This window comes from Kogia breviceps, chromosome 4 (genome assembly GCF_026419965.1).
Source record: "Kogia breviceps isolate mKogBre1 chromosome 4, mKogBre1 haplotype 1, whole genome shotgun sequence".
NCBI lineage: Eukaryota > Metazoa > Chordata > Mammalia > Artiodactyla > Physeteridae > Kogia > Kogia breviceps.
The window spans coordinates 35,112,039-35,131,216 of NC_081313.1; the positions used below are offsets into that span (position 1 = coordinate 35,112,039).

Consider the following 19,178-nt stretch of genomic DNA (forward strand, 5'->3'; position numbering starts at 1 on the left):
ACTACAGAGCCCACGTGCCCTGGAGCCTGCGCGCCACAACCAGAAAAGAGAAAACCCCACGCCACAACTAGACAGAAGCCCGCGCACCACAACGAAAGATCCCGCATGCCACAACTAAGACCCAACGCAGACAAAAATAAATAAATAATAAATAAATTTTTTAAAAAATTATAAGTATAATTATGGCATTCTGAATGAATAATCCAAAATTGAAGTTTTATGTGACCAGGTGGAGTCATTTTAAATAATAAAGACCATTTTTATAGGTTATGAGGATGTTATTTAAAATACGTAAAAGTCATTTAATTTACCTCAATAAGTTTCATTACTCTTTTTTTTTTTTTTTTTTTTTTTTTGCGGTATGCGGGCCTCTCACTGTTGTGGCCTCTCCCGTTGCGGAGCACAGGCTCCGGACGCACAGGCTCAGCGGCCATGGCTCACGGGCTTAGTTGCTCCGCGGCATGTGGGATCCTCCCGGACCAGGGCACGAACCCGTGTCTCCTGCATCGGCAGGCGGATTCTCAACCACTGCGCCACCAGGGAAGCCCCAGTTTCATTACTCTTAAAAGCAATATGCACAACCACCACAATACTGGAGCTAAACTTTTTATGGTTTAGCCCTAAATTTACAGATTTAGAGGAGTTGACATTTTGTGAACATTTGCATTTTATTTTGCAATTTCGTTTTAATCTTTGTTATTTTGTTCAGGATACTCTATGTTGTTTAATGTTTCTAAACTTTATGTAGTCAATATGAAAGTTTTCTCTTTAAAAAATTAACCTGGTTACTTGTTTTATATAATATGTACAATTAATGTGTTCCAGAATTTCATTTATAATTCAATCGTTGAGTAGTCTGAATGCATTTTTCAGTAGAAACACTGTCAGATTCCATGATTAAGCATACCTATGCTATATAAGCATACCTATAGCATACCTATACAAGCCTGTTTAAACCTCAGTGCAACTGAAATGCTATACATTCGAGGTGAAGTAGTAGATTCCGTGCACTACCTGGTTAAGAAACTATCTTAAAAGTATCTTTCATCTCATGTTTGACAAGAACATTTACCTAGCAGAGGATGAGGAAGCAGAGGGAGGTTTGTGTGAGAAGGATGAAGAGGACTCCCAGAAAATTCCAAGGGCTTCAGAGTTGGTGGTTCTGGTTCCCAACTTTATATTTTCTTTTTTGTGGGTCACACTGCATTTATTAGCCAAGACTAAGTTCATTTTGGTAACATACAAATGAACCTAAGAGAGAAAGAGAGAGAGAGATGTCTTAAAGTTACTGGGCACAAGTTGAGTATAGTAGAAAGGAGTTGTTAAAGAGACTGTGAGAAGGCAATTATCTGAGGATTTACTGAACCATGACAAATGAAATGGTGAAGAAAAGAGGAGGAATTTTACTGAGGGTTGAGACACATAGAGTAAAATCTTGATTTTTTTCAGACCTGACTAGGCTTCTTTTTCCAGAAGAATGTAATATCTCCAATGTTTATAGTTACCCTGCTTGCCCTATATTGCCTATTTATAGATCTAGTTTCAATTCATTAGTTTTTCGCTTTTTTGTTTTGTTTTTTACTCAAGAATCCTTTCTGGAGATCCTAATGGCAAGGCTGCTAATGACTCCCTTCTTAGAAGGCAGAGGGTGGAGGAAGTCCAAATTAGCTCTGTTTTTGTTTCTTAACATCTTTATTGGAGTATAATTGCTTTACAATGTTGTGTTAGATTCTGCTGTATAACACAGTGAATCAGCTATATGTATACATATATCCCCGTATCCCCATCCTCTTGTGTCTCCCTCCCACCCTCCCTATCCCACCCCTCTAGGTGGTCACAAAGCAACGAGCTGATCTCCCTGTGCTATGCGGCTGCTTCCCACTAGCTATCTATTTTACATTTGGTAGTTTATATATGTCCATGCCACTCTTTCACTTCGTCCCAGCTTACCCTTCCCCCTCCCAGTGTCCTCAAGTCCATTCTCTATGTCTGTGTCTTTATTCCTGTCCTGCCCCTAGGTTCTTCAGAACCTTCTCTTTTTTGTAGATTCCATATATATGGGTTAGCATACGGTTTTTGATTTTCTCTTTCTGATTTACTTCACTCTGTATGACAGACTCTAGGTCCATCTACCTCACTACAAATAACTCAATTTTGCTTCATTTTATGGCTGAGTAATATTCCATTGTATATATGTGCCACATCTTCTTTACCCATTCATCTGTTGATGGACACTTAGGTTGCTTCCATATCCTGGCTATTGTAAAAGTGCTTCAGTGAACATTGTGGTACATGATTCTTTGAATTATGGTTTTCTCAGGGTATGTGCCCAGTAGTGGGATTGCTAGATCATATGGTAATTCTATTTTTAGCTTTTTAAGGAACCTCCATACTATTCTCCATAGTGGCTGTATCAATTTACATTCCCACCAACAGTGCCAAGATGGTCCCCTTTTCTCCACACCCTCTCTAGCATTAATTGTTAGTAGATTTTTTGATGATGGCCATTGTGACTGGTGTGAGGTGATATCTGATTGTAGGGGGGTTTTTTTTGGGGGGGGCGGTATGCAGGCCTCTCACTGTTGTGGCCTCTCCTGTTGCGGAGCACAGGCTCCAGACGCCCAGGCTCAGCGACCATGGCTCATGGGCCCAGCCACTCCGCGGCATGTGGGATCTTCCCGGACCGGGGCACGAACCCGTGTCCCCTGCATCGGCAGGCAGATTCTCAACCACTGCGCCACCAGGGAAGCCCCTGATTGTAGTTTTGATTTGCATTTCTCTGATGATTAGTGGTGTTGAGCATCTTTTCATGTGTTTGTTGGCAATCTGTATATCTTCTTTGGAGAAATATCTGTTTAGGTCTTCTGCCCATTTTTGGATTTGTTTGTTTGTTTTTTTGATATTGAGCCCCATGAGCTGCTTGTATATTTTGGAGATTAATCCTTGGTCAGTTGCTTCATTTGCAAATATTTTCTCCCATTCTGAGGGTTGTCTTTTTGTCTTGTTTATTATTGTTTCCTTTGCTGTGCAAAAGCTTTTAAGTTTCATTGGGTCCCATTTGTTTATTTTTGTTTTTATTTCCATTCCTCAGGAGGTGGGTCAAAAAGGATCTTGCTGTGAGCTGTGTCATAGAGTGTTCTGCCTAAGTTTTCCTCTAAGAGTTTTGTAGCGTCTGACCTTACATTTAGGTCTTTAACCCATTTTGAGTTTATTTTTGTGTATGGAGTTACGAAGTGTTCTCGTTTCATTCTTTTACATGTAGCTGTCCAGTTTTCCCAGCACCACTTATTGAGGAGGCTGTCTTTTCTCCATTGGATATTCTTGCCTCCTTTATCAAAGATAAGGTGACCATATGTGCATGGATTTATCTCTGGGCTTTCTATCCTGTTCCATTGATCTATTTTCTGTTTTTGTGCCATTACCATACTGTCTTGATTACTGTGGCTTTGTAGTATAGTCTGAAGTCGAGGAGCCTGATTCCTCCAGCTCAGTTTTTCTTTCTCAAGATTGTTTTGGCTATTTGGGGTCGTTTGTGTTTCCATGCAAATTGTGAAATTTTATGTTCTAGTTCTGTGAAAACTGCCATTGGTAGTTTGATAGGGATTGCATTGAATCTGTAGAATGCTTTGGGTAGTATACTCATTTGCGCAATGTTGATTCTTCCAATCCAAGAACATGGTATATCTCTCTATCTCTTTGTATCTTCTTTAATTTCTTTCATCAGTGTCTTATAGTTTTCTGCATACAGATCTTTTGTCTCCTTAGGTAGATGTATTCCTAGGTGTTTTATTCTTTTTGTTGCAATGGTAAGTGGGAGTGTTTCCTTAATTTCACTTTCAGATTTTTCATCATTGATGTATAGGAATGCAAAAGATTTCTGTGTATTAATTTTGTATCCTGCTACTTTACCAAATTCACTGATTAGCACTAGTAGTTTTCTGGTAGCATCTTTAGGATTATCTATGTATAGTATCATGTCATCTGCAAACAGTGACAGTTTTACTTCTTCTTTTCTGATTTGGATTCCTTTCATTTCTTTTTCTTCTCTGATTGCAGTGGCTAAAACTTACAAACCTATGTTGAATAATAGCAGTGAGAGTGGGCAACCTTGTCTTGTTCCTGATCTTAGTGGAAATGGTTTCAGTTTTTCACCATTGAGAATGATGTTGGCTGTGGGTTTGTCATATATGGCCTTTATTATGTTGAGGTAGGTTCCCTGTATACCTACTTTCTGGAGAGTTTTTATCATAAATGTGTACTGAATTTTGTCAAAAGCTTTTTCTGCATCTATCGAGATTATCATATGGTTTTTATCTTTCAGTTTGTTAATATGGTGTATCACATTGATTGATTTGTGTATACTGAAGAATCCTTGCATTCCTGGGATAAACCCCACTTGATCATGGTGTATGATCCTTTTAAAGTGCTGTTGGATTCTGTTTGATAGTATTTTGTTGAGGATTTTTGCATCTATGTTCATCAGTGATATTGCTCTGTAGTTTTCTTTTTTTGTGACATCTTCATCTGTTTTTGGTATCAGGCTGATGGTGGCCTTGTAGAATGAGTTTGGGAGTGTTCCTCCCTCTGCTACATTCTGGAAGAGTTTGAGAAGGATCGGTGTTTGCTCTTCTCTAAATGTTTGATACAATTCATCTGTGAAGCCATCTGGTCCTGGGCTTTTGTTTGTTGGAAGATTTTTAATCACAGTTTCAATTTCAGTGCTTGTGACTGGTCTGTTTATATTTTCTATTTCTTCCTGGTTCAGTCTTGGAAAGTTGTGGTTTTCTAAGAATTTGTCCATTTCTTCCAGGTTGTCCATTTTATTGGCATAGAGTTGCTTGTAGTAATCTCTCATGATCCTTTGTATTTCTGTAGTGTCAGTTGTTACTTCTTTTTCATTTCTAATTCTGTTGATTTGAGTCTTCTGCCTTTTTTCTTGATGAGTCTGGCTAATGGTTTATCAATTTTGTTTTTCTTCTCAAAGAACCAGCTTTTAGTTTTATTGATCTTTGCTACTGTTTCCTTCATTTCTTTTTCCTTTATTTCTACTCTGATCTTTATGATTTCTTTCCTTCTGCTAACTTTTGGGGTTTATTGTTCTTCTTTCTCTAATTGTTTTAGGTGTAATGTTAGGTTGTTTACTTGAGATTTTTCTTGTTTCTTGTGGTAGGATTGTATTGCTCTAAACTTCCCTCTTAGAACTGCTTTTGCTGCATCCCATAGGTTTTTGGTCATTGTGTTTTCATTGTCATTTGTTTCTAGGTATTTCCTCTTTGATTTCTTCAGTGATCTCTTTGTTATTTAGTAGCATATTGTTTAGCCTCCATGTGTTTGTAATATATATCTAGTCTCATGGCATTGTGGTTGGAAAAGATACGTGATACAATTTCAATTTCCTTAAATTTACTAAGGCTTGATTTGTGACCCATAATATGATCTATGCACGGCTCTATGTTCCATGAACACTTGAAAAGAAAGTGTATCTGTTGTTTTTGGATGCAATGTCCTATAAATATCAATTGTCTGTCTTGTTTAATGTGTCATTTAAAGCTTGTGTTTCATATTTATTTTCATTTTGGATGATCTGTCCATTGGTGAAAGTGGGGTGTTAAAGTCCCCTACTATGATTGTGTTACTGTCGATTTCCCTTTTTATGGCTGTTAGCATTTGCCTTATGTATTGAGGTACTCCTAGGTTGGGTGCATAAATATTTACAATTGTTATATCTTCTTCTTGGATCGATCCCTTGATCATTATGTAGTATCCTTCTTTGTCTCTTGTAATAGTCTTTATTTTAAAGTCTATTTTGTCTGATATGAGAATTGCTACTCCAGCTTTCTTTTGATTTCCATTTGCATGGAATATCATTTTCCATCCCCTCACTTTCAGTCTGTATGTGTCCATAGGTCTGAAGTGGGTCTCTTGTAGACAGCATATATATGGGTCTTGTTTCTGTATGCATTCAGCCAGTCTTTGTCTTTTGGTTGGAGCATTTAATCCATTTACATTTAAGATAATTCTCGATATGTATGTTCCTATTAACATTTTCTTAATTGTTTTGGGTTTGTTTTTATAGATCTTTTCCTTCTCTTGAACTTCCTGCCTAGAGAAGCTCCTTTAGCATTTGTTGTAAAGCTGGTTTGGTGGTGCTGAATTCTCTTAACTTTTGCTTATCTGTAAAGGTTTTAATTTATCCATCAAATCTGAATGAGATCCTTGCTGGGTAGAGTAATCTTGGTTGTAGGTTTTTCCCTTCATCAGTTTAAATATGTCCTGCCACTCCCTTCTGGCTTGCAGAGTTTCTGCTGAAAAATCAGTTGTTAACTTTATGGGGATTCCCTTGTATGTTATTTGTTGCTTTTCCCTTGCTGCTTCTAATATGTTTTCTTTGTATTTAATTTTTGATAGCTTGATTAATATGTGTCTTGGCATGTTTCTCCTTGGATTTATCCTGTATGGGACTCTCTGCCCTTCCTGGACTTGATTGACTATTTCCTTTCCCATATTAGGGAAGTTTTCAACTATAATCTCTTTGAATATTTTCTTGGACTCTTTCTTTGTCTCTTCTTCTGTGACCCATATAATTTGAATGTTGGTGCATTTATTGTTGTCCCAGAAGTCTCTGAGACTGTCCTCAATTCTTTTCATTCTTTTTTCTTTATTCTGCTCTGTGGTAGTTATTTCCACTATTTTATCTTCCAGGTCACTTATCCCTTCTTCTGCCTCAGTTATTCTGCTATTGATTCCTTCTAGAGAATGTTTAATTTCATTTATTGTGTTGTTCATCATTGTTTGTTTGCTCTTTAATTATTCTAGATCCTTGTTAAATGTTTCTTGTATTTTCTCCATTCTATTTCCAAGATTTTGGATCATCTTTACTATCATTACTCTAAATTCTTTTTCAGGTATACTCCCTTTTTCCTCCTCATTTGTTCAGTCTGGTGGGTTTTTACCTTGCTCCTTTTTTGGCTGCATATTTCTCTGTCTTCTCTTTTTTTTTTTCTTTTGCGGTACACGGGCCTCTCACTGCTGTGGCTTCTCCCACTGCAGAGCACAGGCTCCAGACGCGCAGGCCCAGCGGCCATGGCTCATGGGCCCAGCCGCTCCGTGTCACGTGGGATACTCCCGGACCGGGGCATGAACCCGCATCCCCTGTATCGGCAGGCAGACTCCCAACCACTGCACCACCAGGGAAGCCCTCATTTTGTTTAACTTACTGTGTTTGGGGCCTCCTCTTCACAGCCTGCAGGTTCATAGTTCCCATTGTTTTTGGTGTCTGCTCCTAGTGGGTGAGGTTGGTTCAGTGACTTGTGTAGGCTTCCTGGTGGAGGGGACTGGTGCCTGTGTTCTGGTGAGTGGGGCTGGAAATTATCTTTCTGATGGGTAGGGCCGCATCCGGTGGTGTGTTTTGGGGTGTCTGTGGACTTAGTATGATTTTAGGCAGCCTCTTTGCTAATGGGTGTGGTTGAGTTCCTGTCTTGTTAGTTGTTTGGCATGGGGCATCCAGCACTGGAGTTTGTTGGCTGTTGGGTGGAGCTGGGTGTTAGCATTGAGAAGGAGATGCATGGAAAAGCTCTCACCGATCGATATTATGTGGGGCCGGGAGGTCTCTGGTGGTCCAATGTCCTGAACTCGGCTCTCCCACCTGAGGCTCAGGCCTGACACCAGGCCAGAGCACAATGACCCTGTCAGCCACATGGCTGGATCCACATCAGAGGAGCAAGGAATAGAAGGGGATTCCTCAGAGCTAAAAGCCTCACTGTTGGCCTCCTGGCTGGGTCTCTGCAACACTTAATCCCTTATATCATAAGCTGATGGCAAGTCCAAAGCATTGCTCTCCTCTGACTAGCTTCCTGAGTTGCCATAGTATACCCTGCAACAGCAGCCACCTCGAACCAGAAGCCTAGCTCTGTTTTAAGAATCAACTGAGTCTTCATTTTCTCCATTTCTTTTTAATATTGCTTGATTATTTACAACTGCCTAGGAGGATACTTATGCCCCTTTACCTGGATCAGTTAAACTAGGAGTTACCTCAAAAGACATTTCATTCTGCTAACCACTATTAGAACTAATGACCAAATTTCAATTTTTCTTACACAAAAATCATTTGGCAGATGTCTTCCAAGTTTGGATTTAAACTTGGACTTAAACTTAACTATTATATGCATCAGGCCATGTATCCCCTTTACTTAAGTATGCATTCTACAACTATTTTATTTTGACAGGTATACCTAAAGATAGTTATTGGGTTTTTGGGGGGGGGTTTTGAAAAATGGCTGCAATTATTGCCTTTCCTGTATTCACCCTGTTTGCAACTCCTGCCATCAGGAGGTGGAGTCTGTCCCTTCACCACTTGAATCTGGGTGGTCTTGTAATGAACTTTTCCCAACAAAATGGTGAGGAAGTGGTTGGGGGCAGTGTTGAGCCTCACCTGCTAGAGAGCTTTGCATGCCTCTGCTTCCTCTCTTGAAATCCTGACACTCCCTGAGAACAAGACTGTTCAAGCCTGCTTGAGGATGAGAGACCAAGTGACAGAATGAAAAGCCATCCCAACTCACATCCCAAGATGAGAGAGCTCAATCAAGACCAGCAAAGCCACTTACACCACTTACTTAATCCACAGTTGAACACAGGTACATAAGGGAACCCAGGCAAGACTAGAAAAATTACTCCCTAAGCCAACTCTAAATTTCTGACCTGAAATAGCATTAGCTAAATAAATGGTTGTTTCAAACCACTAAGTTTTAGAGTAGTTTATTACACAACAATAGCTTATTGATTCAGGAACTAACACTGTTCATTGGTTCATTAATCCATTTAACAAATACTTCTGGCATACTCTAAGCCTGCCTTGATAAGATATAATATCTCATTTTAGCTCTTCTACAATCTTCAGAAGTTTGTTCCCATTTGAAAATTATGAAACTAAGGGGAAGAGAGATAAACTGAGTTGCCTAGAATCACACAGCTCATAGGTGTGGATCCAGGATTGAAGCTAGGTATGCCTAAAAGTCTGTTTATTCCCTCTAGCCCCAACCGAGTAATCACTAAGAAGGTATGTTATGAAAAAGTTGATTTCTCTGGGAGCAAAGGAATATTTTAGACCCAAATCATTAAACTCATGCTACATTATGATATCAAAGTAATCATGGATCATTTGTTTATGTACTTGTACAGACTTAAAACTGTATTTTGAGAAAAAATCTGACTTCTCCTGAGAGTACCCCATAGTCACCTCCAAGTAACTATGGAAGACCAAGCCACTAAGACGTGGCTAGATTCCTTAATTTTCATGGAAATATGTCACCCTTACCATAAGCTCACTGTCTAAAGTATACTGACTTCTTCTTAATAAATTAAATAGAATACTTGTACTTTCTGTCCTCAACCAAAAATACAAATTCTGCCCAGTTAGCTATATGATCCTACTTTTAACAGAAGCCTGTTTAGAGATGGAATATTTACATATATAAGGCTGATTGTTTCAAGAAAAGTAGTCCAAGTATTCCATGGTTTAGGATTTATCCTGGGATCGTGTCCAAATTCCTCTCTCTACATGAGGATGGATGGAGGTGAGTCCAACATAGTTTCATAGCGTCATAGACCTGGTGCCCAGGGTATCTTTTACCCAATTACTGCAGGCAATGCTGAGAACCAGGGAGCCACAGAACTGGGACCTGAAGTTGCAACTGAAACCAGGACAATATGGTTCAATAGCAGATATTGAAATAAGGGAATCAGATAAACACAGAGATAAGAGCAGGAAGAAGTGTGCCAAGAGAGCAAGCAGGAGGTTTAAAAAAAAGAAAGAAAAAAAAAAGCAACCCTAGTATTTATCTGTTGCCCACAGCTAACATTTTGATGTACCACTGAGGTCTCGCTTTCACCTTATCTGCTCTGAGACACTTCCAGACCACTATACTTAAAGCAACTCCTGTTCACTTTTTAAATCAACATCATGGATTTTTGTTCCTTTCCTTGCACTTATTATAATTTTTATTTATCCTTTATTTATTTGTTGATTATCTATCTCTGTCTCTACACTGTAGGTCCTCTGGGGTCAGGGACCATGTCTGTTTTGTTCATTTCTAGTGTTCTCACAGATCCCCAAACAAGATTGGTGTTCAACATGTATTTTTTGAATAAATAGATGGGTAAGTGCTGATGGTCTTAAAAAAGCAGTCCTGTGAGACCATAAGCTCCAAAGCAGAAGGAGAATGTCTTATTTGTCTTGCTCTCCTTAGCACCTAGACCCTCAGTAGCTGGTACCTTGCAAGTACTTAAATATTTAGGAATCAATTAATAAATGCTGTTGTTTGTAACCTGGAAAAACATCAATGTATCATTCATCTTAAGATACTTACATACACAAATCAGGGGCTTCTAATTATTTTCAGTTGTGTAGGTGCATATGCGTCTATTTTTCCAAATCAAGGTACTTTTTAATGGATTCTAACATTACTTTCTTTACACTCCCTTTGTTAGTACGGCATAGTAACATAAGTTATTTCTCTTTTACAGTTTTCCAGGCAGTTTCTGAGCAAATGTTCAATGAGTCCATTCTGTTTCTCAATCAGATGGTATTTGATGAATAAAACTGTGAATACAACTGTGAAGACATTCCCTTTTTAAAGATGAAATCATGGGAAGCTCATATAGTTTCTCATTGACAGATATATCTCGAATTCACTAGGATTCTTTCCAAAAAATGCTAACACCTATAAATTGGAAGAGACGCTTATGACTCATTTCAAACTAGAAAACTCAAGCTAAATTTTCATGATTTATTTCTGGTATGTTGATTCATTTATTTATTCTGACTATGCTGGCACTATGGAGAAATACACACACACACACACACACACACACACACACACACAAACACACACACACACGATTTCTTTCTCCAAGGAGCAGATAATGCAACAGGAGAGAAGGAGAGATAAGATAATTCAATTCAAACAGCCCTAACAAATGCCAAAGAAGTCCAGCATGGTCCAAAGTGTAATAAAAGCATAGAGGGCTTCCCTGGTGGCGCAGTGGTTGAGAGTCCTCCTGCTGATGCAGGGGACACGGGTTCATGCACTGGTCCGGGAAGATCCCACATGCCGCGGAGCGGCTGGGCCCGTGAGCCATGGCTGCTGAGCCTGCGCGTCCGGAGCCGGTGCTCCACAACAGGAGAGGCCACAACAGTGAGAGGCCCGCGTACCGCAAAAACAAAAAAAAAAAACAGATATTAAATAAAATAAAAGCATAGAGCAAGGAAAAGTAGGTCATGTTGATTGATATGATCACTGAATGTATCATGGAGAAGGCAGCATTTTAGGTTGATCTTAAAATGCGCTTAAGTAGCCTATTATGATACAAGTGACATAGAACATTATTTATATATATATATATATATATATATACATATATATATACACACTAATTGGATAAAACCAGCAATTTGAAAGGCCATTTTCAATATCCCTATGTGTTGTTACTAATGTCAAGGAAAGCCTCCTTGGGTAGCCAGAAGTTTCATCTCTTGAAAGATCTTTAAAAATTAAATTATGTGTGTGTGTCCGTGTGAATTTTGTGAAATTAATGAGGTAATAAACATGAAAAAATGATATTTTCAAAACGTTTTGATGAGCAATGTCTTATCATAAGACTAGTTTAAAAATCTTAAAATTTTATCTCTGTTATTTAGTCTACCTCTCTTATTTTTAAATGAAAAACAAAAAAAAAGACTTGGGAAGTCCAACCTTCCCAAATTACTAACAGGTTAGCAACATGAAGAGGATTTCCCCCCTCCACCCTGCCACATTTCCCACTTTCATCTAGTTCTCTTGCCACCATGCTAAAATACCTTTCAAATAATAAAGTACAAATTATCCTATTATAGTTTACATTTTTCTGCATGCCAAATTTTGGGTTTCATAGAAAAATCAAATTAAGGAAAATAAATCTCTCATCTCCTACTCAAAAAAAAAAAACAGAAGTAGATAAGGCAAAGTTGGCAGTGGATATACTTTCAAACAGTCATTGAAAAAAATATTTAATTATAATAATTAATATATTTAACACTTACCTTATGCCAGGAAGTGCATTATGCACTTATAAAATGCATCATTTCATTTAAACATTGCAACAGCCCTATGAAGTAGACATTAAATTAATGTCTATTTTACAGGCAAAGAAGCTGAAGCACGTATAATTTAGAACTTGCCCATGATCACCCAGTTGGTAAATAAAAGAGTTGCAGGTTGGATCCACGCAGAACCCATGCCCTTAACCACTAAGCTACCAAGACAAAACTCTGTAGAAGAGAGATCATATCCATTAACTGACTCTGGACTGCACAGAATGCATTGTATCCACGTTTTCATCTCCATCACCTAGCATAGTGTCTGGTACTTTATAAGCCTACTTTATGTTGCTAGAATAAATATGGATTATTATGTATTCAATAGTGCTGACTCATTAATCAAAACTTAACCCAATGTGATTTATTCTTTGCTCAGGAAATAATTATTTATCTGACAGTCACTAAGTGTTGAATCATATTCTAGAAACTACATGAAAATACCTAAGAAGCCCAAGGAGGTAAGGCTGAAGGAGGTGAGGCTGGAGGAGGGGCCCCAGGGCAGAGCACAGGTGGGACCAGGAGAAGGGCGGGCCCATTGTTGGGGGAACCCGCTTCCAGGGGAAGGGACAGTAGTCAGGGGCGGACCAGCACCGGGAGGAAGCTGCGCGGGGGAAGACTGAGGGAACTGTGGGAGACAGCAGGTACGCTCCAGACCTCTCGTGGGCGGGTTCGGAATTCCCTTTTCCGTGAATATTCTTTACTTAACACCTCCTCACAGTCTCCTGGTTCAGAACAGAGTGCTGACCCAGCCATTTCTCCCACGCCTGAGGATGCTGGTCCTGCTGTAGAGTTGGACTCCTAAGGACAGCAGGATGCGAGTGGAGGAAACTGGAATCCCCGGGCCTCAGGACTGAGGGTGAATTCACGCAGGGTGGCGAGGAGCGGGGGTGGGGAGATAACACAAGCCTGTCGTTGGGCTGCTGCGGGCCGGCCTGAGCAGGGTAGGGGCGAGGGTAAGGCGGCGACACAGGAGAAGGGCACGGAAGGAAATGGGGCCGCCACCCACTGTGCCGATGGTTGAATTTGGGGCTGTGGAGGTCACAAGTCAGTCCCTGCTTCTCACCAAGAATTGACGATCCCTGAATCACCAGCTTGTCACCTAGTTCACTGGGCAAGAAGACCATACAGACTGAAAAGATCTTGACCTTGTCCTTCGTACATCGGAGGAGGGGCAATGAAGACACTTAGAAACAATCAGATGGCTTGGCCAGTGTGACAAAAGGAATAGCATGTGATAACAGCCAGTGGAATGTTAATGATGATTTTATAAGGATGGTTTTATAATATTAGTGATGGTTTTAAAACACCTCAAGGGTCTCATTAGCGGGGAGGAGTTGGGAGAAAATCAAGCTCAAATTAAAATACGTTTAGTTCAGGAGCCACGTTCTGAGACAAAACCCTAGTAAAACCTTTTTCATATAAAACGTTAGGAACTACAGGACTTCCCTGGTGGCGCAGTGGTTAAGAATCCGCCTGCTAATGCAGGGGACACGGGTTCAAGCCCTGGTCCGGGAAGATCCCACATGCAGCGGAGCAATTAAGCCTGTGTGTCACAACTACTGAAGTCTGTGCTCCTAGAGCCCCAGCTGCGCAAGGGAAGGCCCCGCTCGCTGCAAGTGTGCAGCAACAAAGACCCAACACAGCCAAAAATAAATAATTTAAAATAAATAAATTTAAAAATAATAGTACAATGTTAGGAACTACAAAGAAGACATACAGATGGCCAGTAGGCACATGAAAAGATGCTCAACATCACTAATTATTAGAGAAATGCAAATCAAAACTTCAGTGAGGTATCACCTCACACCAGTCAGAATGGCCATCATTAAAAAGTCTACAAGTAAAAAATGCTGAAGAGGTTGTGGAGAAAAGGGAACGCTCCTACACTGTTGGAGGGAATGTATGGTGCAGCCACTATGGAAAACAGTGTGGCGGTTCCTCAGAAAACTAAAAACAATTACCATATGATCCAGCAATCCCACTCCTGGACATAAACCCAGACAAAACTATAATTCAAAAAGACACATGCACCCCTATGTTCATTGCAGCACTATTTACAATAGCCAAAACATGGAAACAACCTAAATGTCCATCAACAGATGAATGGATAAAGATGTGGAACATAAATGCAATGGAATGCTACTCAGCCATACAAAAGAACCAAATAATGCCATTTGCAGCAACATGGATGCAACTAGAGATTATCATACTAAGTGAAGGAAGTCAGAAAGAGAAAGATAAATACCATATGATATCACTTGTATGTGGAATCTAAAATATAGCATAAATGAACCTATCTAGAAAACAAAAACAGACTCACAGACATAGAGAACAGACTTGTGGTTGCCAAGAGCGGGGGGCGGGGGGGTAAAATGAAATGTTAAGAACTAAAAAAAAAAGTTGAGAGGGAGGATTTACATCATTAACTACTTCAGATTATCCTATAGATCAAAACAGTATACAGCTCAAAAACAGTATATCAAATCATAATGATTTCTAAACTTTACCCCAAAAGGAATTTTACTGCATTTATCATGGGTTGCTATTACATTTAGTCTCCTGTCTTAAGGATCAAGTTTTAACTATTGAAGAGTTTTACTAGTATATGTGATACAGAGGATAATAATTCAATAAATTGAAAATACACAGCTAAAATTCAGATTGAAAACCACTAATAGTTGTTAATGCAATATAAAAAGAGGAAGGAAATTGTATTTCTTTATGAAGTAACAAATTGTCAAGCAATATCTATGTTTTGGTGTACCTCATTTTAAACAATATATCCCCAAAATTACTTTGAGTAATTACTTTAGGAATTTTACTTACCTTTACTTTGGACTACTTGTCACTGCCACTTTCACACACCAGGCATTGGCACATGCCCTTTCCTCAGTCTAGATTACCTAAATTTCAAATTTGTATTTTCTCCTTCCTCTTTGCTAGAGAAAAGTCTAAAGACAAGTATTTCATACTTTTAGATTATATTAATCCTGATTCTTCTAGACACTCTCCCATCCTCAAATGTAAATACTTACTGTTTTGCAAAAGTCAATTTCTCCATCTTAACTAAATGAGTTTACCTCTGGAATTCTGCAGAATTTCTTGTGATTGGTTCCATAGAACTAAAACTGAAACTCATTCTTCACTTCAACAGTTAGTTGGCTATAACCCAAAGTATTTTTATACAAAATAAGAGAATAGAAATACTTAGTGATTGCTTTGAGCATATTAATTTCCTTATGTCCTTTATTTACCAAACAAGTTACCATATAAAATATGAAAAATATTCAATAATTGTATTGTCTACTCAGGCTGCTATAACAAAATACTATAGCTGAGTGGCTTAAACAAGAGAAATTTATTTTCTCATAGTTCTGGAAGCTGGGAAGTCCAAAATTAAGGTGCCAGCAGGCTTGATAGCTCATGAGGGCTCTCTCCTTGGGTTTCAGACAACCACCATCTCACTGTGTGCTCACAAGGCCTATCCTCAGTGTGAACATGTGGAGAGAGAACAAGAGCACTCTCTCTCTTCCTCTTCTTATAAGGCCATAGTCCCATTAGATTAGGGCCCCACCTTTATGACTTCATTCCTTAATTATCCTTAATTAACCTTAATTATCACCTAAAGATTCTATCTCCAAATACACTCACAGTGGAGTTTAGAGCTTCAACATAGAGACGCAAGAGGGAAGAGATAATGGGAACATATGTATATGTATAACTGATTCACTTTGTTGTAAAGCAGAAACTAACACACCATTGTAAAGCAATTATACTCCAATAAAGAAGTTTAAAAAAAAAAAAGAATTTTGGAGGTGACACAGTTCAATTCGTAGCAACAGGCAGACTACCAAGAAATGCAGCAAAAAATATTTGTGGCATGATAATTAAATATTATAAACATCTTAAATTGAGAATACCTATATTTAAAAGTCATGCATCAGATTTAGTAATGCATCAAATTTTAAGTACAGCCATACTGATGGCAAACAGATGAGTGTTGAACAGTGGCATAATTTGTTTTTTGTGTAATAGGGACAAATAATTTCTACATATGCACATATCATTGCATTAATTTTAGATTGGTTTAGAGAAAACTTGGCTGGTGTGGGTGTGGAGAGGAGTGGAGAAGCCTTAATTCATTTGATCATGGTTCATACTGGGGGTATAATAAAAATTCTCTGAGTGCAATGGAGCTCAAGTAGGTACTCCATGAGTGGAGTACAGAAACTTTAGTATTTGAGCTATTGCCACTATTATATGCTTTGTATATTGTTTGTTTGTTTGTTTTAACACTATCTACTCTTCATTAGTTTAGATATGAATCAAAGCAGTGAAGGATGTATGAAAAAGATTAGCAATGTGAATATTGACAAACTTATAAATGACTTCTCACAGATAGAAAAGGTATGTAATGATATCAAACAGTTGTAGAATATAAGGAAAAGTGGAACAGATTTTGCCAATGGAGGGAGTTGGGAAGAAAAAAAATGTACAAAAAAATAAGCAAGGTAAAAATAATGGAAATGAATTTTGCTAAGACACTCCCTCATTTTTAAAATCTGTATTTAAAATGTTGTTTTGGCTCATTTATACTAATACATCAAAATGTTTTGGGGGCAAGGGAATGAATAATCGATACACTTTTGCTAAACTTAAAGGGGAAATACATGTGTAAGTACCCAGGATGTCCATAAATTCAAGAATGGTTTAGTAAGAATTGAAGTAGACTCAATCCTCAATCTCTTGCCATTATGACTAACTCTTAATTTTTTTAGTCTTTCCTATTTTATTTGTTCACTTTTTCTTCTCTTTTGCCTAAAAGCAGACTTGTTTAAAGTCCCCCTCCCCAACTCTGGACAAATTACATGGAAGACCATACCCACAAGTATATATTAGGCTTTTTCTCTCCTCCTCAGTCTGGGAGAGGAGTAGGAATAGCTGTTGAGAAATGTAGATGGATAAATTAAAGACTTGGGAGGTGGATTTGTGAAACAGGAATAGGAGCGGGAATAATACCTACTTCTATTTTCTCTCCTTTTCTTATCATCCTTCTCTATTCCTTCTTTTCCTCTGTACAATGTAGTACTGCCATAATGAAAGAATTTTCATGACGATGGGTATTTTGAGATAACATGGGCTTTTTTTTCAACAATGAACTTGGGTTTTCTTAACCAAGTGATTCTGACCAAAGTAAGAGAAAGAGAAGGAAATAAGCACTTTGGTGGGAGAGGAATTTGTACAAGGTATTTGAAGATTAATTTGGAATTAGCTCTTATATTCTTAGACATTTTAAATAAGTAATATTGTTCACTTTTTGATGTATAATGGTATTGTGATTGTATTTTTGAGTCATCTCTTAGAGATGCATATAAATGATAATATTTATGGATGGAATAATATAATGTCAAGTAGTTGCTCTGAGATAAATTCAAAAGTGGTGAGACTAGGGGTTGGGTAGAGGTATAGATGATACAGGACAGGTCATGAATTGATGATTTTTGAAGGTGCTTGAAGGATACATGGCAGCTATTACACTATTCACAAAGATATCAAAGAGATATGTTCAAGAATATTTATTCATTGTCTATAATAGCAAAAAAGTGGGAACAGCACAAATTTTCCTCAATAGGGAACTATTTAAATAAATTATATTCATGAATGAAACAATGCAGCTGTTAAAAAGAATGAGGTAGACCTTTATGTGCTTATGTGACATCATCTTCAAGAAAATAGTACTAAGTGGAACATCCAAGGTACAGAACAGAGTATAATATGACGCTTTCCTATAGTTGTATAGTCATAAAATATTTTGGAAAAATTTATAAGGAATTATCATTCGAAGGACTGGAGGTTGAATAGTCGGAAAGAAGGAGGTTCAAATTAGATCATAATTTTACTTTTTATAACTTTTCATAAGTGTTCATCTGTTTTAACTTTTTACCATGTTACTCTTTAAATTGAAGATAAATTAGAAAGTTGGCTTATTTAAAAATATATGCCAGGCTTAATTATTAGACTCTCGGGTATTAAATGGTTTGTATTTTCATTAGTCTTCATATCCTTAGGTTAAAAAAAAAATCAAAACAGCAGCATTGATTTAGTGATAATATGTATTCTGTTTCTTCTATAGAGGATGATAGAAAACAGTGGAAAGAACAATATACTGGATATGCAGTTGGAAAAAGCTAACTGTTTGTTGAAAGTAATGCAAACAAAGGAGGTCGCAATTAAAGAAGGTTAGTTCTTTGCTGCCTACAGAAATAGTAATTCTAATGAGTGTGCTTTTTGCTGTAACAGTGATTTTACATTTGTAAAATATTTTAAATTCACATAGAACTTTCCAGACTATCATTTCATTTTATCCTTAATATAAACCTGAAAGACAGATAGGACTGGTATTACTATTCCACCTCAGTAATGAAGAAACATGAACAAAAGAAGGTAATCTGTCTGAGTCCAGTCAGCTAAGAAATGGCGAATCCAGGGACTTCCCTGCATTTGGCGGTCCAGTGGTTAAGACTTCGCCTTCCAACGCAGGGTGTGCAGGTTCTATCCCTGGTCGGGGAGCTAAGGTCCTACATGCCTCGCAGCCAAAAAACCAAAAACATAAAACAGAAGCAATATTGTAACAAATTCAATAGGCTTTTTAAAAAAATGGTCTACATCAAAAAAACTTAAAAAAAGAAATGGCAAATCCAAGGCTCAGTCCAGGTCTTCAAACACATGGAAAAAGTACAGTTGAATTCCTGCCTCACAATTACACCAGAAGAAATGTCAGATGGGTCAAAAATTTTAGTGTGAAAAATGGGCTGTCCTAGTCTGAAGCTCTCCCCTCGCTTCTTGGACGTCCACACCATGTGCTCTGCTCAGCTCCCAGCAGCCGCCATCCCCACTGCCTCCTTGCTCTACATCTTCTCTGTGCACCCGTTAGCCCTCAGGGAGCCTAGGAGCCTGGGCACCCAGCCTGGCACGGTGCTACTCATTGAGAAAGCGGCATTGCTCTGCGGCACAAAGGTCTGAGACTGCACTCAGATGAACCAGC

The 19,178-nt window shown here is 38.4% G+C and overlaps 1 protein-coding gene and 1 long non-coding RNA gene across 5 annotated transcripts in view; one reads left to right on the forward strand and one right to left on the reverse strand.

Moving 5' to 3' along the window:
* LOC136793988 (uncharacterized) overlaps window positions 1-19,178 on the reverse strand; it is a 109,928-nt gene that overhangs the window by 67,891 nt on the left and 22,859 nt on the right. For both annotated transcript variants that reach the window (XR_010840121.1, XR_010840120.1), the window contains exon 3: window positions 1,073-1,251. This is a non-coding gene — a long non-coding RNA (uncharacterized lncRNA). The remainder of the gene's footprint in view (window positions 1-1,072; window positions 1,252-19,178) is intronic.
* The window catches only part of CCDC152 (coiled-coil domain containing 152), a 42,794-nt gene continuing 36,326 nt past the window's right edge, over window positions 12,711-19,178 (forward strand). The window contains exons 1-3 of one of the 3 annotated variants that reach the window (XM_067030936.1): window positions 12,711-12,774; window positions 16,447-16,540; window positions 18,267-18,372. In XM_067030936.1, coding sequence (XP_066887037.1) covers window positions 16,454-16,540; window positions 18,267-18,372 — 193 coding nt within the window. In that variant the 5' untranslated portion in view covers window positions 12,711-12,774; window positions 16,447-16,453. Of the gene's footprint in view, window positions 12,775-12,854; window positions 12,990-16,446; window positions 16,541-18,266; window positions 18,373-19,178 lie in introns of those variants that run through there. The other 2 variants (XM_059060926.2, XM_067030937.1) reach the window with 2 other exon arrangements.